Below are 27000 nucleotides of genomic sequence, written 5' to 3' on the forward strand. Positions count from 1 at the left end.
CGTTCATTTCTATGCGGTTTTAAAAGAGTATTTATCAATGGGTGAAAGTGAAAGTTCAAAATCCAATAGAAATGAATGTAGCGTGACAGAATTTCACTCTAGCAGACTGTGGCAATCTTTAACTTCACTCTTTGATAAATATACCCCAAGGTATGAAGATCTAAATTATAGAAAGATCCGTTATCTGGAAAACCCTAGGTCCCAAGCATTCTGGATAACAGGTCCCATACCTGTACTTATCCCAACATATAAATTGCTCTGAAATATAATGGCTGGTATTTCTAACACTTGCCAATCAGATTTCTGAGCTGATCATTGAGTTTTGGCTTAATTCAGTACAAGAGTCTGTGCCCAATTATACCAAAATTTATACAAGGCAATAGATTCACTTAATGCACACTCTCTGCTAGTTCATAAGAGAAAAGCAAATAGCCCATATTTCATAAGAATTACTAACAGAACCATAAATACTGATTGGTTTTACATGTATCGACTGCTTTCCTCAGACTGCAGCTAAATGTCTATTGATTTACGCCAGAAGGACTGAACCACCAAAGCTTGATTAACAATCAATAGGAATTAAATATCCGCTCTCCCCTGTGACTGCCTGGTGTACAAACAAAAAAATTTGTATTTTGCCAACATTTATGGTGCATTTCAGAACAAAAGTCTATCTCATGATTTTTGAAAATTAATTCAAGCTGCTTTAAAAAAAGGTTTTAGTTTATTTCTGTTTGCTTTAAATATTGCTTTTTCTGATGTGATGTGAGATTATAATTTTCTTTTCTGAAACAATACAAAATTCATAGCTTTCTTCCTCCTTCCTATTGCAATTGCAATTTATAAAAAGGATATAGACTTATTACAGAGAAAAATCCTACATTTTATACAGCATAACAAATACCACAAATCAACCTTATACAGATTGCCACACCAAGATGGAGTAAAAATACCATACTTATTAAACTATTCTAGGGTTGCATGCTGCCAATGGAGTAGGATGTATGTTTCTGTATTTAAAATTATGCTGTTAGAAAGAAGACATTACCTAGGAATATGATTTTCCTGATGCACCCTTAACCCAGTGAAACATCCAACAGGGAAAGGGTTAAAGCATGATGGGAGTTGTAGTCCAATAACCCAGAAATTGATATAGTACTGTGCAGGTGGTAACACTAAAAAAACTATTCTTCAGTAATGATGAAGCCAATATAGAGAATCAAGTTAAAAAAGCACTGACAGGATTCTCAATGAAGAAGATCTTGTTGAGACTCTTTATTCATAGTCTCATAAGATCACTGATGAAGATGAAGTTTCCCTAATATCCTCTGCATCTACACTGATAGTTGAGTGTGTAAAATACTAGTGTTACATATACATTTTAATGTAACAAAATATGGCTAAAAAATTACAGAAATGGCCGACTTCCATAGAAAGAAAGAAAAATATAAAGGCTGTGGACTAAAGCTGGGCGTTTGCAGTTGTGTTATAATAATCTTTATCTCTGACCTATGGAGCTATGCAGCATCAAGGGCAAATAAAGGCTTGAGCTGTATTAAAAGGGGCATAGAGTCAAGGGAGGAGGGGGTCATTCTTCCACTGTATAGAGCACTTGTAAGGCCCCATCTAGAATATGCCGTACAGTTTTGGTCTCCATCACTCAAACAGATCATTATTGTATTAGAGAGGGTACAGAGAAGGGCAACTAAGCTGGTAAAAGGTATTGAAAATCTTAGCTATGAGGAAAGACTGGCCAAATTGGAGATGTTCACGCTGGAGAAGAGGCGCTTAAGGGGTGATATGATGACTATGTATAAATATATAAGGGGATCATATAATAATCTCTCTAATGCTTTATTTACCAGTAGGTCTTTCCAGCTGACACGAGGTCACCCATTCCGATTAGAAGAAAAGAGGTTCCGCCTAAATATTCGGAAGGGGTTTTTTACAGTGAGAGCTGTGAAGATGTGGAATTCTCTCCCTGAATTAGTTGTACAGGCTGATACATTAGATAGCTTTAAGAAGGGGTTGGATGGCTTTTTAGCAAGTAAGGGAATACAGGGTTATGGGAGATAGCTCATAGTACAAGTTGATCCAGGGACTAGTCCGATTGCCATTTTGGAGTCAGGAAGGAATTTTTCCCCCTCTAAGGCAAATTGGAGAGGCTTCAGATGTTTTTTTTTGCCTTCCTCTGGATCAACTGGCAGATAGGTAGTTAATAAAAAAAAAAAAAAAATAAAAAAAAAGGTTGAACGCGATGGACATGTGTCTTTTTTCAACCTTACTTACTATGTTACTATGTTACTATGTATTATGGTGGATATTTTTCTTCCATTGAAGATTTCCTTTTAATTCTATAGTCATGTTAGACACTTGAGAAAGAGACTTGCAGTTAAAAAGAGCGGCTGAGAGGAGGATACATTTGTCTGATATAGGTTATACTTTTCTAGAGATACTTCATCATGTTGTATTTATAACTTATTATTGCTGTGTTAGGTTGAAATTGCCTGTGCAAAAATAAGCTCTTGACTGGATATTGATTTGTCAGTAAGCAACAACTGCTCATTTGTAAAATGATGACCGGTTATTGGTATCTAGAAAATACTCAGCCTGAGTTGTAGCTTTCCAAGCAGTCAAGCATGGTCCATTACTAGAAAAAACAATTCTGGTGCAGCAGGAGATGTACATAAAAGCAGTAGAAGCCCCTTACAAAATCCCTGCCGCAAATGCATGCCCCTCATGAATAAAGAGCTGCCTATCACAGGCAATGCTGTATTCATCATGGAGGTGCCTGTAGGCACTCACCAGGGTGCAGGAACAAAATGACAAAAACATTGAAGTTTGGTCTCAGTGTTGGAGCAGGTCCATAGACAGGTGGTAAAAACACAACTCCACTGAACCAAGCATCTTCTGGCACTCTCTAATTTGTGCATCATTCAGATGGTGGATAAGGGAAGCCTATGTCAGTGAGGCAACTGTGGGTGATCAATTCAGGACACACTGCAAAGAAGGAAACCAGTTTTCTACACTTTGCAATATATATGTGTCCCTTCCACCACTTGCCAATGCAGGAGTTATTTAACCTCTGTCTGAGGTCTGTACCCAACATTTAAAGGAACAGTTCAGTGTTAAAATAAAAACTGAGTAAATAGATTGGCTGTCCAAAATAAAAAAATGTTAGTTGGCCAAAAATGCAATCTATAAAGGTTGGTAAGTGCTGACCAATTTGCAATTGGTCAGCACTTACCAAACATTCATGGAAGAAAATCAATAGGGTGCATGTGTAGAGCTGTTCACTTCAATCCGCTGATACAGTATCAATAGATGTCACAGCACCTTCCATAGAATCAATTTAAAAAGCCTTTATTGGTTTACATGGCTGGGATCTCCAACAAGCAACAATGTTTCAGGCCCAAACACAGCCCTATCTCAACTTGTTTGGGTCTGAAATGTTGTTGCTTGTTGGAGATCCCGGCCATGTAAACCAATTAAGGCTTTTTAAATTGATTCTACGGAAGGTGTTGTGACATCTATTGAGAACAGATGTCTAACATAACAGAACCCAACCTGCTTTGCAGATCTGTAACTCTGAGTTAGTCAGCGACTTGAAGGGGGGCCTCTAGGACATAACTGTTCAGTGAGTTTGTAATTGATTCATTTGATACATTTTTGGCTAACTAATTATATTGAAATTTTTTTTTATTTTGCACAGCCTACCTACATACCTAGTTTTTATTTTTACACTGAACAATTTATTTAACTTCTATGAAGCTCTGCAGTGGAACACACAAAAAGCTGCAGCTGCAAAATTCTTGTGATGCCAGTTGTATAGTAAACATATTTATTTATTGTAACTTGAGAAATATGATTCAATCCTAATTACCGTTTTTTACCAATTGCAATTTGGTTTTAAGATTTTTTTTTTTATGTGTGATAGGACTGAAATTTGCTTTGTGAGAATCTCATCACAGTAGTCCCTACCATTTCTCATCGTCTGCCCACAGGGCATATTATTCATGTATGGGCAATGGTGAAAGCTGAAATAGATTGCATAATTATGCTTGCACTGCTTTCAAGTACTTTTAGAGCAAGTCAACTTATCCACCATGAGAATTTCTCACTCTAAAAAAGAATATATTTTACCATAAATTCAAGAGGTTGTTATGATTGTTCTCATTACTATCATAAGTAAATATGTATTACCTTCCTGGATACATGTCAAGTAGACTTCATAGATCCAAAAACAAATATATATATATATATATATATATATATATATATATATATATATATATATATATATATATATATATATATATATATACAGTACATACAAACTCATAAATTATTATTTTCCAATCAAGTTTTCAAAGACTGCCCTTTGCCAGCAGCTGAAAGTTAAAATAAATAATGGTACATTTAGACCATGTCCCCCATTTCACCCAGGCCAAGCCTGCAAGACACTATCCTGATCCACCACCTACCCAAGTTTGCTCTACCATTTGCTAGCGTCTGCAATTCAAGGCTTTCCAGGGTGTACATGCTTTGCTGGTCTGCAAAGAAAGCTTAAAACAAAGCTTAAAATGTATTATTTACAAAAAAAAATGCATGGATACCATTTTAAATGGTATAAATATTTTAAATATACAGCATATAACAATTAATTGAATGCAATTCTACCGCTTAAGCAAGCACCAAAGGATGTACTATAATTGCTTTTCTGAATGTAAATGTTACTAAATTGAAGGCCTATATAATTTATTAGCTTGTTGGGTGAACATGTCAATCTGAAATCAGAATATTGCATGGCTCTGTTTTGCTGAGTTAAGTTGATCTAATTTTATAATACAGACTTATCTATACAAATCACATACAGAGGGTCTAGTTTTATAGAACGGTACAATGGTTCCATCTGCTGGATATTCTATGTAAATCTATTATGTAGGCTTTTTTTTTTTATACATTTTCAATTCAATGTATTTTAACTTCAGAAATCCAAGTGCCAATATGTTGACATTAATTGCTTACCTTATACTACCTATACTACTATATGGCGGTCACCTGGGTTTCCATAGTCAGGTGACTGCCATCTTCATTCTTCTTCTCAGCCAAACATGGCACCAGGTCAAGCTTGATGTATGTTTGCCTCTGAAGAAGGGTGAAGATGATATCCCTTTGACCTAACTATAACTACACAGAACCCAGGGCCATAATTAAGGATTGGCAGAAGAGGCACATTCTTAGGGTGCAAAGGTGTATGTGGGGGGTGGTGCACTGATCATGTACATCTTCTCCCTCTTCTCCTAGTTATGGCCATTGGAAAGCCATTGAAGTCAGGAGTTGTGCACATGCAATTTTGCGGGGGGCGGGGGGTACAAACAAACAGGCCTGTGGCAGGGGTGCTTTTTTGGGTACCTTGAACCTCAGGCATGGCACTGTCTGGACCAATGTTATTTATGAAAAACATACTATCTGCCTGGTTTTTAAGGTAAGCCATTGAGGGCTGCTTAAAAAGTTAGCACGTTAGCAAGTTGACTTTAGCTTTGCTTGTTCTTTCACAAAAGTTTATCTAATAAAATTGGTTACAGATTTATTAAGTTTCTGAAATCAGCTATTTTGTGAGTGACAAATGTAACAAACATTATAATGGAAATCTTTGTGCCATTTTAGACCCGCAATGTGCATGTTTTATATTATACTACAGCGCCCTAAAATTCATTACCTTAACAGTAATTGTTAACTAAAATTTCCTGCTTCCTTTACAATTTACGTTTGTTCCGTAAATGTATATACCCATATGAAAGATTTATCACAAAATAGGTAGGCTTCCTGTTGTGGGGTACACTGCATTGTGTAAGTGCCTGAAGGCTGTGACAGACTCAGGTAGGCAGTATGAGTTTGTGAGAGTCATTGGTGCTGCTAGATAGGGATAGAGGACAGGTGAGAATTAGTGATGGACGAATCTGGGCGAAATTTGTGAAATGACGAAAATTAATTTTTTTTTGACACAGCAGATTTATTCGCCCATCACTAGTGAGAATGTGCAGTGTGCAGGGCAGATCCTTCAGCAATAAAATTTACTTAAAGGGGATGTAGTCTGGCTCCACTGAAATGAGAAGCTTTCATGATCCATATTGAATGATCTTTTGCATCATTTGGGCAACTGGCTCTATAAGATTGGGAAATGATGCAGTGTTTTGTTTTTTTTAGGAATCTTTTTCTCACTTTATACCTGCCTTCCAGTCCAAGTGGCAAGCATCCACCAAAGATGCAGGCACAGATAGCCCCTGGACAGAAATGCTTTCTGCATGGGTACTACAGGGTACACTGTATTAAATAACTGCTTTTACCCATTAAAATCTGTGGGCATAATTTTTGCAGTGAAACTTGGTGAAAAATTTCACTCATCACTAGTCATGAGGTGGGATGGATGATATCATGGGTGAAATGTGATATCAGGGGGGTGGGATTATGACACAGCAATCATTTATCAGTTGATCGCTGTATCAATCAAGGAGAATCCTGTCCACATTTCTTATTTTGGAAAACTGGTCAGGTAGTTTTTTTTTGGACTTCCAAAAAGTGGGGTGTTTGGATTATAACTAGACAGGTGGCAACCCCAAGGAGCCCTGAACAACTCATGCAGTGCACAAGAGTCAGACCCTCCCCATAATCCCCCAATGTACAGAGATACAGGCAAACATGCCTGATCTGTAGCAAGTTGTAAAATAAGTTCCACATAAAATTTGGGTAATTTTATGTCAGAAATGCATTAGTTTAGAGGTATTTCTTTTATTTAATTCATGGATAACATTATACAGTATGTCAGGAATTTTTTTAGCACATTATCCTAAAATATTAAATGCCTTCTAGCAATGCAAATACATATTTCTATTAAATAGAAACTATATGTAATTCCTCTTCACATTCTTTGTGTTGTTTAATTAAAATATGATTTCGCTTGCTAACATTCAAAGCTTTATTAGGGCGGTAAAAGGAAAGTTGTGCAGAAATTGCTTTTCAGTCCCCCATGCCCAAATGGAGAGGAAACACTTAGCTACTAAATCAGTTTTTGGCAGTGTACCAAGCACATAATTGAAACTAAGCAGGAGGCAGAACCCATAAATACACAGCGCAAGCATGCTAATCAATAGCAAACACATTCCCTTCAGAAATTCTCATTAATCTGTGTACAATGTACCTACTTTTGTGCATAAGCAGGTGCCTGAGTCAGAAGGTATCCCGATGTGTTCAGAACTTTCCACTCCACGTTTATTTATTAAGCTAGAAGGCTTAAGCTATCTTGTACCAGCCTGATTAGAAGAATCCCTGTATGATGTTTATGGGGAATGAAGAGGTATGGTAAAGTTTATACATCAGCATTAGTTAAAAAAAAATAATAATAATAATTAAACAAAAAAAGAGACACAAGCAGAAAAAAACCAGGAAACCAATACAGTTGTATGAAAAGATAGATAACAGTTTCAATATTTATCATACCCCAAAAATATTGGGTTTTTCAAATGTAACGATTTGCTTGTTAACATTATAATCCTTAACCCCCACTTATAATTTGTAGCAGGTTGTAATGATTCAGAAGGGTGTTAGAGTCTGGCACTGCTTTTGAGCTCTAACATCCCAAGAGAAGAATGTTGTTCAGCTATTCATATTCTGACAAATTCCCACATTTTTTGATAAGTGCATCATCAGATCATTAAAACTCTTTTCTTTCTTGGCCCCTTGGAAAAGTGTCAGCAGTGTGACTCAGATAATGATAAGATTAGCAATGTAAACGAAACAACTCACTCCAATGTAATTTTATAAAAACTGGAAAAATTAAGGCTATTGGCACATGTAGTGTATCTGCTGTCATTGACATGAATGCACACTGTCTGTCATTGATTGTGTCATTACATGTGCACCTACTCAAGTGGTTTCTGTTCATATCAATTACAGGAGGCACGCAGAGGCTATTGGGCATTTCATATCTGGATGAAATACATCAGTGGATAAACATTAAGGATAACACTAGTGTAAAATAAATGGTGAATTTATTAACATGTGTGTTTTATTTTTACAACACCCAAATGGCAATTATTTTACACCACTTCAGGCCTTGCTTGATCCATAAAAATTCAAGTGACAAGTAAGTTGTGGTGGAAAAAATGTGCATCATATTTTGCCATAGCAGTTTTTAAATTGCTGCTTCACTTTACACTGGATTTATACACAGAAGTACACGTCTGCTTAAAATCATTACACAGCTTCATAAATACACCATTTTTTACACAATGATGCCAAGTGATGTTTAGTATAATTTGTCACCATTTTTTTAACACAGCATGAAAAATAGGCCCCTGTGTGTGCCATTAGTTTAATAACTAAAAATGTACTGTAATTAATTAAGGTTTAGAACAGTGGTGGGGGAGGGCTGAGCCTAAAGATCACTTAGGATTAGAATTAGGGAGACTGGCCATTTGCTCTCCAAGGTACAACTGAAAGCCTCGCTTGAAGGTCAGTGATGGTGAGATTTGCATTAACATATGCTACGAAACTATTACTAAACAGCTGATACACTTATATTTTGCTATATAGTAGAGCCACCATTTTACATTTTTTCAGGGGACAATGAAAAAAATGTGTAAAATCCCTGTGAAATCAGGGAGATGTGTTTAACCAATGTATTCTTCAAGTAACTATAGGATTATAAAGGTGTTGAAATAGTCCCAAAAAATTATTAAAATTGTAGCAAATTGACAATTGCATACCCAAAATATGGAAACCCCAAGAAAGGGTTCCAAACAAATGATTATAAAAGTGAAAAAGATTTCATTAGGACATAGAGAGCCTGACTCATTTCATGCTGAATAGGGCACTTATTCATAGGTTGAATGATTAAGTTCCCTATTAGGCACAAAAAGCATCAGGCTCTCTATGACCTAATAAGCCTTTTTTACTTATTCTTCAAGTACTCAAAGGTTATAAGCACAGGAGTTTGTTTTATTTGGACATACAATATTTACTATGTTAATGACAATGGGGGGGGGGGAATTTCCTGACAGTCACATGCAGAACCTAAAGCTTTAAAGGAAAACTATACCCCCAAACAATGTAGGTCTCTATTAAAAGATACTGAGTAAACAGCTCATGTGTAAAACCCTGCTTCATGTAAATGAACCATTATCATAATAATATACTTTTTTAATAGTATGTGCCATTGGGTAATCATAAATAGAAAATTGCCATTTTAAAAAATAAGGGCCGCCCCCTGAGATCGTAAGATTCACTGTGCACACATACAAACCACATGTAAGGTCACATGGGCCAATTAACAGACAGAGTTGTGTCTTTTGCTTCCACACTTCTTCCTGTTACAGTTAGAGTTGTAGTATTTCTGGTCAGGTGATCTCTGAGACAGCACAGATAGAGTCACAAAATGGTGGTTCAAGGCAAGAGATGTAAAAGGGCAATATTTATATAAATATATATTCCAGTTTGGTAAGATTCTTTAATATGTCATTCAATTTGATATAAACTATCTGTTGCTTAAGTATTCATTTTGGGGGTATAGTTTTCCTTTAAGTGATTTGTGCATGGCTGTATCAGTTGCTGACAAATTGAACTTGACTATTTACAGACGGAGCCATGGCAAAATCATCTGTTTTAAATCACTTAATTTCACTAATAATAACATTCACAGAGGACAACCAGATATTTTTAGGAACATCGGTGTAAAATAAACAACATTTTGGTGTAAAATCCAGGAAAACATTATGTAAAGCATTATGTAAAGCCAGGGAATATACCCATAGAAAGGCATTATAAATTGGTGGGACCATTAAAAAATTGTGGAAAATGTGGAAATACTTAAAGTCAGGGAATGTAAAATTGAGGTTTCACTGAATCTGTACTATATTTCATGAATTAAGGGGATCTGAATGACCAAAGATTGGACTTTAAAGAGACACCCTGACCAAAAGTTGGACCTTCAAAGGGAGCTTGAAGCGAAAAAGTGTGAGAACTTTGCAATATGCAGATAATGACACAAGCAAATATGGCTTATGGTTCAATATGGAACATAACTTTATTAATTTTGTGTCTTTAAATTTTTAGGTGTCGTCAAGGTAGATTACGGGGATGTATCGGAGAGGAAAGCCCTCAGAGAGAATCTGAAGTGTAATCCATTTTCTTGGTATCTGGAAACAGTGTATCCTGATTCCCAGATTCCTAGGCGATATTTTTCTCTTGGTGAGGTATGATTCCTATACCTTTATTTACAGAAACATGCAAGCTATGAAAGTTGTTACTGTGCATTTTCCACTTTAATTGTGAGTAACAAAGTAGCTTTGTGAAATCCTTAGGGATGCATGGATTCCTTAATTTTTGGATTCAGCCAAATAATGAACCCTCCACAAATGATTTAACTGAAAATAAAACTGGATATAAACTGGATATAAAATTTGCATATTCAAATTTGAGTTTAATCAAAAAGTGCATAATCTGTAAACAAAATATTGTTGCATTTAGAAATCACATGATTGACTTTCTAAAGGAACACTAAGCCCATCTGCAAACCTCTCCCACTGCACCCCCTTGTTTTATACATATAGAGTTATGTTATCTTACATATAGTGATTACGTATATACTCGAGTATAAGCCGTCCCGAGTATAAGCTGAGGTACCTAATTTTACCTCCAAAAACTGGGAAAGCTTATTGACTCGAGTATAAGCCTAAGGTGAGAAATGCAGCAGCTTCTGGTAAGTTTCAATCAAAAAATTGAGGGGTTCTGCTCCCACTGGAGGTGCCGGCATATCGTTTTTGGATGCCGGCGACCATTCTTGGACGCCGGCGAATATTCTTGGAGACTATTCTTGGACACCGGCGACTATTCTTGGATGCCAGCGACTATTCTTAGGCGCCGGCGACTATTCTTAGACCCCGGCAACCGTTTTTGCGCTTGACCCTCGGCTTATACTCAAGTATATACGGTAATATGTCATTTTGACTTCATTATATTACATTGGAATTAGACATGAAGGACAGACATTAATTGCTGGAAAACTGTGCTTAAATGAGAAACAAACCTATACTAGAAAAAACCCTACCCCCCCCCACCCTGCGTAGACCAACCTCCCTCCTCCCCCACAGCCTAACTGCCCCCCCTGGGCACATGCCCCTCATTTTTTACTTACCCCTCCATGCAGATCTGGCCTCGGGAGTTCACGAGCACCATCTTCTTTGTGCATGAGATGGTGCATGTGAACTCCCGAGGCCAGATCTGCATTGAGGGGTAAGTAAAAAATTAGGGGAATTTGCCCGGGGGGCAGTTAGGCTGTGGGGGAGAAGGGAGGTTGGTCTACGCAGGATAGGGGGGTAGTGTTTTTTTTATAGTAGGGGTTTGTTTCTCATTTAAGGCTTTCAACTAGAGCTGCATGACTAAATTAGATTGCAGTTCCCCTAACCCCTTAAGCCCCCAAATACACAGCAACACATTTTTTGGGTGAAATTATTATAACACACATAGTATCGTTTCCCAGTTTAATATCCACCAAACATTCTCCAACAGCATAGATGAACAAATATCTACAACCTTTAGCTGCAGAAGGATGCATAACATACAATATATTAACATTGAAATCAGAAAGTTTCACAAAAAAATCTTGAAATTTGGACATTTTCACGAAAAAATAGTGAAAATCAAACATTTTCATGAAAGATCATGAAAATCGGAAATTGACGCCCGCGTCCAAGCTGACGCTGGCGTTAAAGTCAATGGGCATCCGAATAGTGTTGGTACATGCGATTTTGACGTGAGCGACTTTTCGAACGCGCGTCCAAAAAAATTTGATAAATAAAGCCGTCGCCGAAACACAGAAATTTGCCGCAAATTCGTGCCAGGCGAATTTATTCACTCCTCACTACCACTGACAAGTGGCACAGGTACAGATAAGCCCTACAAAATGAACTCCAGTTAAAAGAAAAGTCACACAAAAAAGGGAGTGAGTGATTGATATACTGGTAACCTAAGTATCTACTTTGCAAGAACCAAACATAGAATAACTTCAGTTTCCTTGTTTGCCCTGTTTAGCTCAAGAAATAACAAAAATACTTGTTTTTCCTTTATAAAAAAAATAGTGTATTCAGCACAAGCCCTATTCATTGTATTCTTGTTAAACAAGTATATGCTTTCCCTGTAAATGATGCTTTCTCATACAGAGTAGGGTGTGGTACAATGTTCTCCTCTTTCATTCTAAACCTCATTGTAGCATTTTATTTCAGCATGGAAATAGCTTATGTTGCCATAACCAAATTAATTTGATATTAGGCAGGGAAAGTGCATTTTCTCCAGAGTACATCATCTGGGCTGTTCATTTGAGAGAAGCCAATGATTACATTTAAAATTTAAAATTCCATCTGGATGTAATAAATAAATATCTGCATTTGTTTCCTAAGCACAGGTTTGGCCGTGTATTGCTAGCTAAAGCTAAAGGAGTAATCCCTTGGACTATCCTCTGGTCTTAAATCACGGTTCTAGGAATAGCTATTTCAGTTTGTGCCAGCGCAATTATTACAGGAGCTTTCACAAACAAGGCCCCTGGTGTGTAATTAAATTGTATGTTTTTTTTATGTAGCATTCCCATTCTGTGTCTAGTTATTTCTCTTCATAACTTGAGGAATAGAGAAGCATCCTTAGTGGCTTTCGAACATTTAATAACTCTAAGACTTCTGTACACTGCATTCAATCCATTCTATCGAATATAAGAACTGATTATTTGGCTTTTTTTTTTTTTTTTAAAGGGCATATTTATCAAAGGTTGAAGAAACAGCTGTAGAAAATTCTCCAGAAATTCTTCATAAAACCTATAAAAGTGAAATGGAATTTGGAGAATTTCCTAGAGAATGTGTGCATAATTATTTCACTACCCATTTACAAATACTGTATGCCCTAGCTTGTCTATAGGTAAGCATGAAACAGTATGTCATTTATAGTACATAAAGTATCCTTTGTGGTAAAATATTAGGATATTAAAAGTGACTGGGGAATTCCATGACCATATAAAGAACTTTTATGCAGGCCATGGGACTGCAATGTGATTTATAATGCTCATATTTTTGTCATGTGACACAAATTCCATCAGTAAGCACTGATTATAACTGGTGATATCACTAATCACTATTTATAAGGATATCATTTACAGGATATTCATGGCTCTTGTGTATTACAGGTATTATTATCTGGAAACCCAATATCCAGAAAGCTCCGAATTACGGAATGGCTGTCTCCCATAGACTCCATTTTATCCAAATAATCCAAATTTTTAAAAATGATTTCCTTTTTCTCCGTAATAATAAAACAGTAGCTTGTACTTGATCCAAACGAAGATATCATTAATGCTTATTGGAAGCAAAACCAGCCTATTGGGTTTATTTAATGTTTAAATGAATTTCTAGTAGACTTAAGTCATGAAGACCCAAATTATGGAAAGATCCCAGGTCCCGAGCATTCTGGATAACAGGTCAGATACCTGTATAAAAATGTACAATATGCTGACCAATGAAATATCTTATAAAATGTCCTGATATATTTTGCTTCATAAAAGGCTATTACTCAAAGGGGATCTAAATTTAAAAACATAAACTGATGTAAAAGTAAATTACAAATATTTTCTATTTTTAGTGGTTTCTGATTATGCTAGATAGGCTTCTGCTCAGCAGCTCTCTTTTGACACCTAGGGGGAAATTCACTAAAGGGCGAAAATTTGACAGCGGCGCCTTCGCCGCCTTCGCCGCCTTCGCCGCCTTCGCCGCCTTCGCCACACTTCACCAGGCACAACTTCACGCAGACTACGCTAATTCACTAAGTTGGGAAGTTTCGTCGCCGACACCGAACACTTGCGAAGTTGTGCTAGCGTTACTATGGCAGGCATAGCGAAGTTGCGCTACCGTTATATAATTTGCATTCTGCGGGAAGTTAAATTTCAATGGACATATATGTTGCAGCAAATACAGTTCACTGCACAAGCCCAGGGAACCTTAATAAAAGAAAATAGATTTGTTATAATGCCCTACATATGAGCCCACTGTATTGTTTATGTGCCATATGTAAGGAAATATAGGGAGGAAGGAGGGTACCCAAAAAAAATGTACAATCTTTTTCAGCCTAACACCCTGTAAAAAGGCAAGTCTGGCAAAAGAGGTAACGTTCAGTAAAAACAAAAACTCAGTGAATTTGCGTAGTAATGCTCTTTTGCCAGAGCGAAAATACACCAGGCGTTAGAGTGGGAAGTTGCGCTAAAGTATATCTCCTTCGCTAGCGTTAGTATATCGGCGAAGTGCTGAATACAGCCACTTTGCCCTTTAGTAAATTTCCCCCCTAGAGTGTCAGTGACTCGAACTGTCTATGTACTATGTACCTACGTTACTGAGCCAACAGCCTGGTATTAGCAGTATAAAAATGCAAATACCTCAGAAACTGGTAAAAATAGAAAATGAAGGTAAATAGCAAAAGTGGTCAGAGAAGTACCCTGAGTAAGTTTAAACCAATTCATTATAAACTTTCGGCATGAAAAGTCATTTTGTGGATGTTTTTAACTTACCCTGCCCACAATTTCAAGCCACGCCCCTTTTAATAGTTGATTTAATATTGAAAAGGTCATAGCACACATGCTCACTGCTAGTTATTAGTAAGATAGGAGATATAAAAAGCCACATGTAAATCTTTATAATTACTAGTAAATGCTACTTGCTGATTTCTTGATCAGGGTTACTAGTCCTATCTGCAAACTTTGCAACTTGTAGTAAGTTATTCCCTTCAAGATGATAAGGAAGCATCTGGCTAGCCTGCCAGAGACACAATAATTGCTTAGTCGAGGATTAAACTGCAAATTGAGCCAAAGAAACCTTCTGAGAGAATCTAAGGGAAGTAAAGCAAAATGAATAAGCATTACTGAGCTTATTCAGCCTAATGTTTCCATTAGATACCTTCACATAAATAAAAATGAATGTACAGTTGTTCTTAAGGCATGTAAGATAATTCATTCTTATTAATAAGTAATCTTATAAGTAAACTGCACACCATCAATTGGCCAGACAAAGCTTTTAAATACATAACTAATTCATTAAAACACAATCCCTAAAATTTACAGGGATACACAGGATCATTCTTGGTGTCTGAATATGTATTAGTTCATTCCATATAACCCATTTAATGTTAGAGAAGGTAAAGTACAAACACATATTATTAATGTCAGTTCTGAATATTAAAGAGACTGTTGCTGAACACAGGCTTCCTGACTGTTTCACTCTAACACCAGTGACTATTTACATATATCATCCACTCCTGCTTCATTTAATCTGAATTACCTATGGTCTGCAGGTGACATCTCAGTGAGTCACTGTTGTATTTAGGTTACAGTATTTTTAAAATATCTGAGATATAAAACAGAATTAAAGGGGTACTCACACATAGGACTAAAGTGCTCTCTATAATAGCTAATATGCAAGAGACAGCATTTTCCTTCTTAAGAGTGCTATGTTCCTCCAAAGGTCCCCTGCAACACCCTTTACATTGCATATCTTGTCTAGGGAGCAAATATACTTTCCATACTCCGAAGGAAGTAAGTATAGGATTCCTTAAGCTGTGCTCTCTGCACCTTGTGCCGGATGGGGAGCTCGATCTACCCAGAGCAGGTAGCATGCTCATTCGATATTCTTTTGCATTATTTGGGCAGCTGGTCCTGGAGAACTGAGGAAACATTGTTTTTTTGAGAAATACAGTACATCTCAACGTTTGATAATACATGGGAGTATTGGGGAATTTTAGTCTAGCAACTCATGTTTGAATAATACTGTTTAATTTCCTTTTATAGAAAAATAAATACTCCTACATGCCATTAGTTCTGCAATAACTAATTCTTTAGCATGTTTGTAGTATATTTTTCCCCATGGTTGGAGCCATTCCACATTCAATGGCATTTCATTAGTTCATATGTTGTTGCTGTAAGGGTTTGTGACACAACAATAGATCATGGTGGATTTTTACTGTACCGCTCTGTTTCTGGATGGCTATAATTATGGGTGACAATGTGTGTTTAAAACTGATGATGGATGTCACAAGTGTCAAAAGCAGGGACATATGTGTCAAAGTGCATTCCTGTCAGACATGCTGAGATTTAGAAGCTAATGGGAAAGGACTTACAGTTAGATCACACATCTCTGTAGAAATTGATTTGTTACAGATGCTCATTTGAATTCATATTTTATGTTCAAAATTTCCAAAGCATTCAATGGATAGGTCTGGACACCCCGAGCTTGCACCTCTGGTCCCACAGCAAGTGACTCACTCTCCCTCTTCCTACATAGCTGGCTTTACAAAGCATTGCTTTATGGTACAGGACAAGTTGGATATAGTGGTTAAATTGCCTCTTTAGCATACCATTTTATAAGTATGTCCTGTCATCCACTCTCAGCTGTACCCTGGAGAATTGTGTAGATAGTTCAGAGTGCAGTTCATTCTTCTAAGAGAGAAATTAACTTTTTAAGTGAAAAACCATATTGTAAATCCGAATTGGAATGCTAAAGAGGAGCACTGCATCTGCTTACTACCTAAGGCAAGTCCTGTACAATGCCAATGCAATTTAAACATGTTTATATAGTGAATAAAGTACTCCCTATTATAAAACAATAGGATATTATAAATTACTGAGGAGTTCCATGACCTTATAAAAGCACAAGGCTAAAGGCAAAGTGTGTTTTTATACAGGTCATGGAACTCTGAAGTGACTTCTAATATCCTCATATTTTGCAACAGGAGGTACTTTATTTATTTATTATAATACACAAGTTTCAGTGAGTCATGTGACAGAAATGACATCCCTAAGCTCCGATTATAACCAATGATATCACTAAGCATTGTTTATATGCATAAACAGTAATTTGCAGGATATGTATGGCTCTTGTGTTTTATGAATGTATATACTATTAATTGTTGACTGAGTCCTGTCCCATTTAATTGAATGTAGGGTCACTGTACCATTTAATTTTCAGCATCATTGTGCCAATTTATGCTGGGTTCACGGTACCATTTAATGCTGGGGCAATTCCGCCAATTTAATGCTGTGTTTTTTTGTGTACAAAACTATATATATAGTGAGTCAGGTTGGATAGCAAAGTGTGCAACATAGATGTAGTCTTCAAAAGATGGTGTCCTCTACACTAATATTTGACCACACTGCAACTATTAAACAAGGAAAGGAATCAACAAATATTTTCTTAATAAGTGTTCTTGGTTATAACAAATTAATGAACTCCCTGGCCTATTGGATCACTCCTGAAATGTAGGAATTGGCAGTTTGTTTGTCTTTTGGGAAAAAATAATAAAAATATGGACAGATTGAGATTTAGCACAGGAATTTTATCATACCCCATACGGATTTATCATACCCCATACGGATTTATCATACCCCATACGGATTTATTGGTACATTTGGCTTAAATGCATATGGAGTAGCCACAATGGATGTACAGTTCTAGTAAATGGTTGTTTTCACAGCAAAACAACAGTTCCACTTACAAAACAGCAGATTCAGGAACAAAACAGCTACCACTTTGCTCCTGGCCACTGTTTTAGCAAACCCAGGACATTTACACATGCCAACACAAATGTTTCAAAGAAACGAGAGAAGATTTTGACAGGTTTTCTTATCTTTATTGGGAATCTACAAAATCCTTTATATGAATCTGTTGTGATGGAGGGAAAAAAAAAGGAACAGAACCCAAAATGCACACATTTTAACAACTGTTTTGTTTTAGATACGAAATGTAGAAACAAACCAGTGCCTGGATAACATGGGTCGTAAAGAAAATGAAAAAGTGGGAATTTTCAACTGTCACAGCATGGGAGGAAATCAGGTAAAATGTTATTATTTTTTGTAATTCTTTTATTTAATTGGTGCAATAAATACTGCAATGGCCCATTAGCCATGCCTTTAATTCACTTTTGTTAATTTTTAACAGCAGCCTGCAAAAAAACAAACTTTTGACAAAAAATCTCACATATAAAATAATCCTTTGTGATGCACTATGGAAATCTAGTCAGTCTTGAAATATAGACATTTACATTTTTATGATGCAAAGTGCATTTTTTGAAGTGCGTTTACCAGCAAGTAGTCAACTAGTTACATAAATGGTATTAACAGGCTTTCTGCGTTAATATCCACAAGTGGCTTCTCCTTTAATCTCGCCATCATGGCCAACAGGAGGAAATTAGAATCTGCCCTTCTGTGCCATGACTCCCAAGTACAGCTTTTATATTACTCCATCTATCTTGAAAATCTATAGAAAACTCATATCACTCTTCTTGCTGTTCATACTTTAATACCATGTGCTTTACAAGGATTGCAGCATTAGGAAAAGTAAACACTAGTTCAATGCTATCAAGTGATGTTGTGGTATATTTAGGTGAAATCAGTTTTCCCAAAATGTCGTTTAACCTGGTTGCCCTTTTGGGTTATCATTTTTAGGGGTTCTGTGGGCCCTGTAAGATGACTATATGCAGCCTGAGTTGTGAAGGCAAAGGAATAGTTCTAGTCACGAATATCATTTTTGCTTAAACGATAAAGACAGATTGTACATAGACCATTAAATGGCTTTGCATCCATACATCTACATTTTTCAGCTGTGCAGATTCAAATGAGGTCACCTGCCATTTGAGATCGCCACTATGTCATATCCACCAGTGAGTATTAGGCTACCTCTACCTACAGAGAGGATGGCTCCAATCTCTGCTACCAGTAGGAGATGCATGAGAGAAGCCATTTGTAGGAACTTCCAATTAAGAACCTGTAGTATTTAACAGCAGCCCTTTTAGGAAATGTTTCTTCATGTTTTTACTATTCAGCACAGGGGACATTAGAGGGCGCCCTCTATAGCAGGCCAGATAGTATCCTTTGCCTTAGGGATGACGTAACCATGTTTAGCAGAGCTGGCAAACTTTCATCTTGTTTGTTATATGGCAATAAGCTTTGTTCTTAGTGGTTCAGTAAAGTAATTGACAGTATTGCTTCACAGAATGTGAGACAGATAGCTTGTTAAAATGTGTGGAGTGGAGTTTGTAAGGACATCTTTTTGTGCACTAACCAGATTTTATTCTCATTCTTTAATAGACATATGTATTTTGTATATTTTTTTGTATCTGTATATATGGTCACAAATACTTATATACCATGAGAGACATTCATTCTGTGTACTAGAGATAGTTTTGTATACTGATGCATTATATTGTGCTTTGTGACTGTTTTGAATCTGTGTAGTTCATGAACTACGCTACATAAATCAGCTGGTTGTTTTTTGTTTTCAAATTATACATTTTGTTATAATAAAAAGTATCAATGTTACTAAAGGGTTGCTTGTGGCAAAGCTTCTTGAAAACAGACCACATATTCCAACCTTCCCCTGTGAAAGAATTGAAGCCCATATGTAAATCGTTTTAAAATATCAATGACTTGAAATACAGTTGCAAGCGTGGATGCAATTGCAGCAAATGCAACACTGTGCTTGGTTGCAATGATGCTGGAATTATGGATAACAAAACATAGCAAACTACATCCCCATTGCACTGTGCACACTGCAGTCATAAAGAAGCCCATGTATGTTCAGAATATAGCTAGGTTCAGTTCTTGGTGATGGTACCTGTGTCCTCTTCTTGTGACCTTCGAAAAGGTCACTTAAAGGCTCAATAGACAGTATTCAACAGGGTCGAATAAAAAGCATATGTATTGAAAATACATACTTCCATTTCTTTAATTAACCCTTTAAGTGCCAGCAGAATTTCACATTTTGGTTACGCGAAATGCCAGCCGTTTTTGAAACATTTTGTGCTCTCTCACTTTAGGGGCATTTTCTGAGGGGAAACCTATAGTTTACCTAGGAAAACTATACATTGTTTTTTTCGGTAGAAACTGAGCTTTCTAAATCTGCCTGAGTTTTCATGTATTTCCACCTGTGCAAAAAAATTTATAGTGCTAAATACCAAAAAAAAATGAAAAATTACCATTTTTCATCGTATATCAATTTATACCAGAAAAATATTTCATTTTACGGATGAAAATCCAACTGATTTGGAAAGCCTTATGTCTCTCGAACGTGCCAATACCAGATATGTATAGTTTTAGGGAGATTTAGGACTTCTGTACCTCAAAAACTCCCGGCAGTATATTGCCGAATTTTGAAAGCACTAAGGCAGAAAACGGCATGCTTTAGATTCCAAGGCCAAAACTCCTGAAACCGTAGGTTTACCCCAGAAAACCATACATTTTTGAAAAGTACACATTCTGCCGATTACAAAATGGGTAACTATGTCTCTCTACTCCCAACTACCAAACATAAAAGCTTGTCTGAACATAGCGGTTTTTCAAAAAAAAATTCAAAATTCTGAAAAATCATTTCAAAGGTTTTATTTTGCTGCTCTGCATATCCCAAACTATATTAGGTACCAAGAAAAAGCACCTGAAATATGATTGCCAGGGGTCCACTGAACAGTTTGATACCCATTATGCATAGGTTTACCAAAGTATCTGGCATTTAGAGACACCAATATGAAGTTAGCACATCCAAATTGATCAGGACTTTACTTCAGCTACTGAGAAATCAACACATTGACTGCATTTTTTGTGGGGTAAAAACACAGAAATATATGTTTACCCCCCAAACCCATATATTTTTGGAAAGTACACATTCTACGAATCTAAAATGGGTACCCATGCCTTTCTGCTCCAAACTACTGAGTCGCAAGGCTTTCCCAAAATTATCGGTTTTGGTGAAATATGTGAAAATTGCCTCAAACCTTCAACTTCTCAGCACCATATCACCCATGTATCGTTATGCACCAAGAAAAAGCACCCTAAATATGATTGCCATGGTTCCTCTGAACATTTTGGTGGCCATTGTTCATAGGTTTACCAAAGTATCTGGCATTTAGAGGCCCCAAAATGAAGTTAGCGCATACAAACAGTCCCGTGGGTAACTTCAGCTAATGAAAAATCAACACATTGACTGCATTTTTGTGGGGTAAAAACACAGAAATATATGTTTACCCCACAAAACCCATATATTTTTGGAAAGTACACATTCTACCGAATCTAAAATGGGTACCCATGCCTTTCTGCTCCAAACTACTGAGTCGCAAGGCTTTCCCACAATTGTCGGTTTTGGTGAAATATGTGAAAATTGCCTCAAACCTTCAACTTCTCAGCACCATATCACCCATGTATCGTTATGCACCAAGAAAAAGCACCCTAAATATGATTGCCAGGGTTCCTCCAAACAGTTTGGTGGCCATTGTTCATAGGTTTACCAAAGTATCTGGCATTTAGAGGCCCCAAAATGAAGTTAGCGCATACAAACAGTCCCGTGGGTAACTTCAGCTAATGAAAAATCAACACATTGACTGCATTTTTGTGGGGTAAAAACACAGAAATATATGTTTACCCCCAAAACCCATATATTTTTGGAAAGTACACATTCTACCGAATCTAAAATGGGTACCCATGCCTTTCTGCTCCAAACTACTGAGTCGCAAGGCTTTCCCAAAATTGTCGGTTTTGGTGAAATATCTGAAAATTGCCTCAAAGCTTCAACTTCTCAGCACCATATCGCCCATGTATCGTTACGCACCAAGATAAAGCACCCTAAATATGATTGCCAGGGTTCCTCCAAACAGTTTGGTGGCCATTGTTCCTAGGTTTACCAAAGTATCTGGCATTTAGAGGCCCCAAAATGAAGTTAGCGCATACAAACAGTCCCGTGGGTAACTTCAGCTAATGAAAAATCAACACATTGACTGCATTTTTGTGGGGTAAAAACACAGAAATATATGTTTACCCCCAAAACCCATATATTTTTGGAAAGTACACATTCTACCGAATCTAAAATGGGTACCCATGCCTTTCTGCTCCAAACTACTGAGTCGCAAGGCTTTCCCACAATTGTCGGTTTTGGTGAAATATCTGAAAATTGCCTCAAAGCTTCAACTTCTCAGCACCATATCGCCCATGTATCGTTATGCACCAAGATAAAGCACCCTAAATATGATTGCCAGGGTTCCTCCAAACAGTTTGGTGGCCATTGTTCCTAGGTTTACCAAAGTATCTGGCATTTAGAGGCCCCAAAATGAAGTTAGCGCATACAAACAGTCCCGTGGGTAACTTCAGCTAATGAAAAATCAACACATTGACTGCATTTTTGTGGGGTAAAAACACAGAAATATATGTTTACCCCCAAAACCCATATATTTTTGGAAAGTACACATTCTACCGAATCTAAAATGGGTACCCATGCCTTTCTGCTCCAAACTACTGAGTCGCAAGGCTTTCCCACAATTGTCGGTTTTGGTGAAATATCTGAAAATTGCCTCAAAGTTTCAACTTCTCAGTACCATATCACCCATGTATCGTTACGCACCAAGAAAAAGCACCCTAAATATGATTGCCAGGGTTCCTCCAAACAGTTTGGTGGCCATTGTTCCTAGGTTTACCAAAGTATCTGGCATTTAGAGGCCCCAAAATGAAGTTAGCGCATACAAACAGTCCCGTGGGTAACTTCAGCTAATGAAAAATCAACACATTGACTGCATTTTTGTGGGGTAAAAACACAGAAATATATGTTTACCCCCAAAACCCATATATTTTTGGAAAGTACACATTCTACCGAATCTAAAATGGGTACCCATGCCTTTCTGCTCCAAACTACTGAGTCGCAAGGCTTTCCCACAATTGTCGGTTTTGGTGAAATATCTGAAAATTGCCTCAAAGTTTCAACTTCTCAGTACCATATCACCCATGTATCGTTACGCACCAAGAAAAGCACCCTAAATATGATTGCCAGGGTTCCTCCAAACAGTTTGGTGGCCATTGTTCATAGGTTTACCAAAGTATCTGGCATTTAGAGGCCCCAAAATGAAGTTAGCGCATACAAACAGTCCCGTGGGTAACTTCAGCTAATGAAAAATCAACACATTGACTGCATTTTTGTGGGGTAAAAACACAGAAATATATGTTTGCCCCCCAAAACCCATATAGTTTTGGAAAGTACACATTCTACCGAATCTAAAATGGGTACCCATGCCTTTCTGCTCCAAACTACTGAGTCGCAAGGCTTTCCCACAATTGTCGGTTTTGGTGAAATATCTGAAAATTGCCTCAAAGCTTCAACTTCTCAGCACCATATCACCCATGTATCGTTATGCACCAAGAAAAAGCACCCTAAATGTGATTGCCAGGGTTCCTCCGAACAGTTTGGTGGCCATTGTTCATAGGTTTACCAAAGTATCTGGCATTTAGAGGCCTCAAAATGAAGTTAGTGCATACAAATAGTCCTGTGGGTAACTTCAGCTAATGAAAGATCAACACATTAACTGCATTTTTGTGGGGTAAAAACACAGAAATATATGTTTACCCCCCAAACCCATACATTTTTGGAAAGTACACATTCTACAGAATCTAAAATGGGTACCCATGCCTTATTGCTCCAAACTACTGAGTCGCAAGGCTTTCCCAAAGTTGTCGGTTTTGGTGAAATATCTGAAAATTGCCTCAATGCTTCAACTTTCCAGCATCATATCGCCCATGTATCATTACGTATCACAAAAAAGCACCCAAATTGTGATTGCCGGGGGTCCTCCAAACAGTTTGGTGCCCACTGTGCATAGGTTTACCAAAGTATATGGCATTTAGAGGCCCCAAAATGAAGTTAGCACATACAAATTGTCCTGTGGGTAACTTCAGCTAATGAAAAATCAGCACATTGTCTGCATTTTTGTGGGGTAAAAACACAGAAATATATGTTTACCCCCAAACCAATACATTTTTGGAAAGTACACATTCTACAGAATCTAAAATGGGTACCCATGCTTTTCTGCTCAAAACTACTGAGTCGCAAGGCTTTGCCAAATTTGGCGGTTTTGGTGAAATATCTGAAAATTGCCTCAAAGCTTCAACTTTCCAGCATCGTATTGTCCATGTATCATTACCAGCATAAAGCATCCTAAATATAAACATACGGGTCTACTAAATAGTTTGATGCCCAATGTGCATAGATATACCAAACTATGTGGCGCACAGAGACCCCCAAATGACAATATGTATAGACATTTTCACGGCTGACGCGCTGGCTGCTGCAACATAACCACCCGGTGTGTGTATTATGCGACATTAGACCACCTAACAGTACAGAGACCCCAGAAAACCATATATTTTCAGAAAGTACACATTCTGACGAATCCAATATGGGTAAATAAGTGTTTCTACTACAAACTGCCAAACTGCAAAGCAATGCTGAACATAACGGTTTTTATCAAATTTCTGAAAATCGTCACAAAGCTTGAATTTTACCCCATTATATGCCCCACATTTCGTAACTTATCAGCATAAAACATCCTAAATATGAACGCCAGGGGTCTACTGAACACTTTGATGCCCAATATGCATAGATATACCAAACTATGTGGCGCACAGAGACCCCCAAATGACAATACTGTATATACATTTTCACGGCTGACACGCTGGCTGCTGCAATATAAGCACCTGGTGTGTGTATTATGCGACATTAGACCCCCCTAACAGTACAGAGACCCCAGAAAACCATATATTTTCAGAAAGTACACATTCTGACGAATCCAATATGGGTAAATAAGTGTTTCTACTACAATCTGCCAAACTGCAAAGCAATGCTGAACATAACGGTTTTTATCAAATTTCTGAAAATCGTCACAAAGCTTGAATTTTACTCCATTATATGCTCCACGTTTCGTAACGTATCAGCATAAAACATCCTAAATATGAACGCCAGGGGTCTACTGAACACTTTGATGCCCAATATGCATAGATATTCCAAACTATGTGGCGCACAGAGACCCCCAAATGACAATAGTGTATATACATTTTCACGGCTGACGCGCTGGCTGCTGCAATATAAGCACCTGGTGTGTGTATTATGCGACATTAGACCCCCCTAACAGTACAGAGACCCCAGAAAACCAGATATTTTCAGAAAGTACACACTCTGACGAATCCAATATGGGTAAATAAGTGTTTCTACTACAAACTGCCAAACTGCAAAGCAATGCTGAACATAACGGTTTTTATCAAATTTCTGAAAATCGTCACAAAGCTTGAATTTTACCCCATTATATGCTCCACGTTTCGTAACGTATCAGCATAAAACATCCTAAATATGAACGCCAGGGGTCTACTGAACACTTTGATGCCCAATATGCATAGATATACCAAACTATGTGGCGCATAGAGACCCCCAAATGACAATAGTGTATATACATTTTCACGGCTGACGTGCTGGCTGCTGCAATATAAGCACCTGGTGTGTGTATTATGCGACATTAGACCCCCCTAACAGTACAGAGACCCCAGAAAACCATATATTTTCAGAAAGTACACATTCTGACGAATCCAATATGGGTAAATAAGTGTTTCTACTACAAACTGCCAAACTGCAAAGCAATGCTGAACATAACGGTTTTTATCAAATTTCTGAAAATCGTCACAAAGCTTGAATTTTACCCGATTATATGCTCCACGTTTCATAACGTATCAGCATAAAACATCCTAAATATGAACGCCAGGGGTCTACTGAACACTTTGATGCCCAATATGCATAGATATACCAAACTATGTGGCGCATAGAGACCCCCAAATGACAATAGTGTATATACATTTTCACGGCTGACGCGCTGGCTGCTGCACTATAAGCACCTGGTGTGTGTATTATGCGACATTAGACCCCCCTAACAGTACAGAGACCCCAGAAAACCAGATATTTTCAGAAAGTACACATTCTGACGAATCCAATATGGGTAAATAAGTGTTTCTACTACAAACTGCCAAACTGCAAAGCAATGCTGAACATAACGGTTTTTATCAAATTTCTGAAAATCGTCACAAAGGTTGAATTTTACCCCATTATATGCTCCACGTTTCGTAACGTATCAGCATAAAACATCCTAAATATGAACGCCAGGGGTCTACTAAATAGTTTGATGCCCAATGTGCATAGATATACCAAACTATGTGGCGCACAGAGACCCCCAAATGACAATAGTGTATATACATTTTCACGGCTGACGCGCTGGCTGCTGCAATATAAGCACCTGGTGTGTGTATTATGCGATATTAGACCCCCCTAACAGTACAGAGACCCCAGAAAACCATATATTTTCAGAAAGTACACATTCTGACGAATCCAATATGGGTAAATAAGTGTTTCTACTACAAACTGCCAAACTGCAAAGCAATGCTGAACATAACGGTTTTTTATCAAATTTCTGAAAATCGTCAGAAAGCTTGAATTTTACCCCATTATATGCCCCACATTTCGTAACCTATCAGCATAAAACATCCTAAATATGAACGCCAGGGGTCTACTGAACACTTTGATGCTCAATATGCATAGATATACCAAACTATGTGGCGCACAGAGACCACCAAATGACAATAGTGTATATACATTTTCACAGCTGACGCGCTGGCTGCTGCAATATGAGCACCTGGTGTGTGTATTATGCGACATTAGACCCCCCTAACAGTACAGAGACCCCAGAAAACCATATATTTTCAGAAAGTACACATTCTGACGAATCCAATATGGGTAAATAAGTGTTTCTACTACAAACTGCCAAACTGCAAAGCAATGCTGAACATAACGGTTTTTATCAAATTTCTGAAAATCGTCACAAAGCTTGAATTTTACCCCATTATATGCCCCACATTTCGTAACGTATCAGCATAAAACATCCTAAATATGAACGCCAGGGGTCTACTGAACACTTTGATGCCCAATATGCATAGATATACCAAACTATGTGGCGCACAGAGACCCCCAAATGGATATATAGTAGATAAAATTTACAAGGCAAAACAAAATAAGGCAGTAAAGAGTGAAATGAAAAAAAATCCAATAAAACCACAAAAATCAATGTTTTTTTTCCAGA

General features: G+C 37.4%; 1 protein-coding gene across 2 annotated transcripts in view; it reads left to right on the forward strand.

Moving 5' to 3' along the window:
- Positions 1–27000, forward strand: part of LOC108701330 (polypeptide N-acetylgalactosaminyltransferase 13) — a 152649-nt gene that overhangs the window by 88877 nt on the left and 36772 nt on the right. For both annotated transcript variants that reach the window (XM_018235781.2, XM_018235782.2), the window contains exons 8-9: positions 10114–10253; positions 17814–17912. In XM_018235781.2, the coding sequence (XP_018091270.1) occupies positions 10114–10253; positions 17814–17912 (239 nt within the window). The remainder of the gene's footprint in view (positions 1–10113; positions 10254–17813; positions 17913–27000) is intronic.

This window comes from Xenopus laevis, chromosome 9_10L (genome assembly GCF_017654675.1).
Source record: "Xenopus laevis strain J_2021 chromosome 9_10L, Xenopus_laevis_v10.1, whole genome shotgun sequence".
Lineage (NCBI taxonomy): Eukaryota > Metazoa > Chordata > Amphibia > Anura > Pipidae > Xenopus > Xenopus laevis.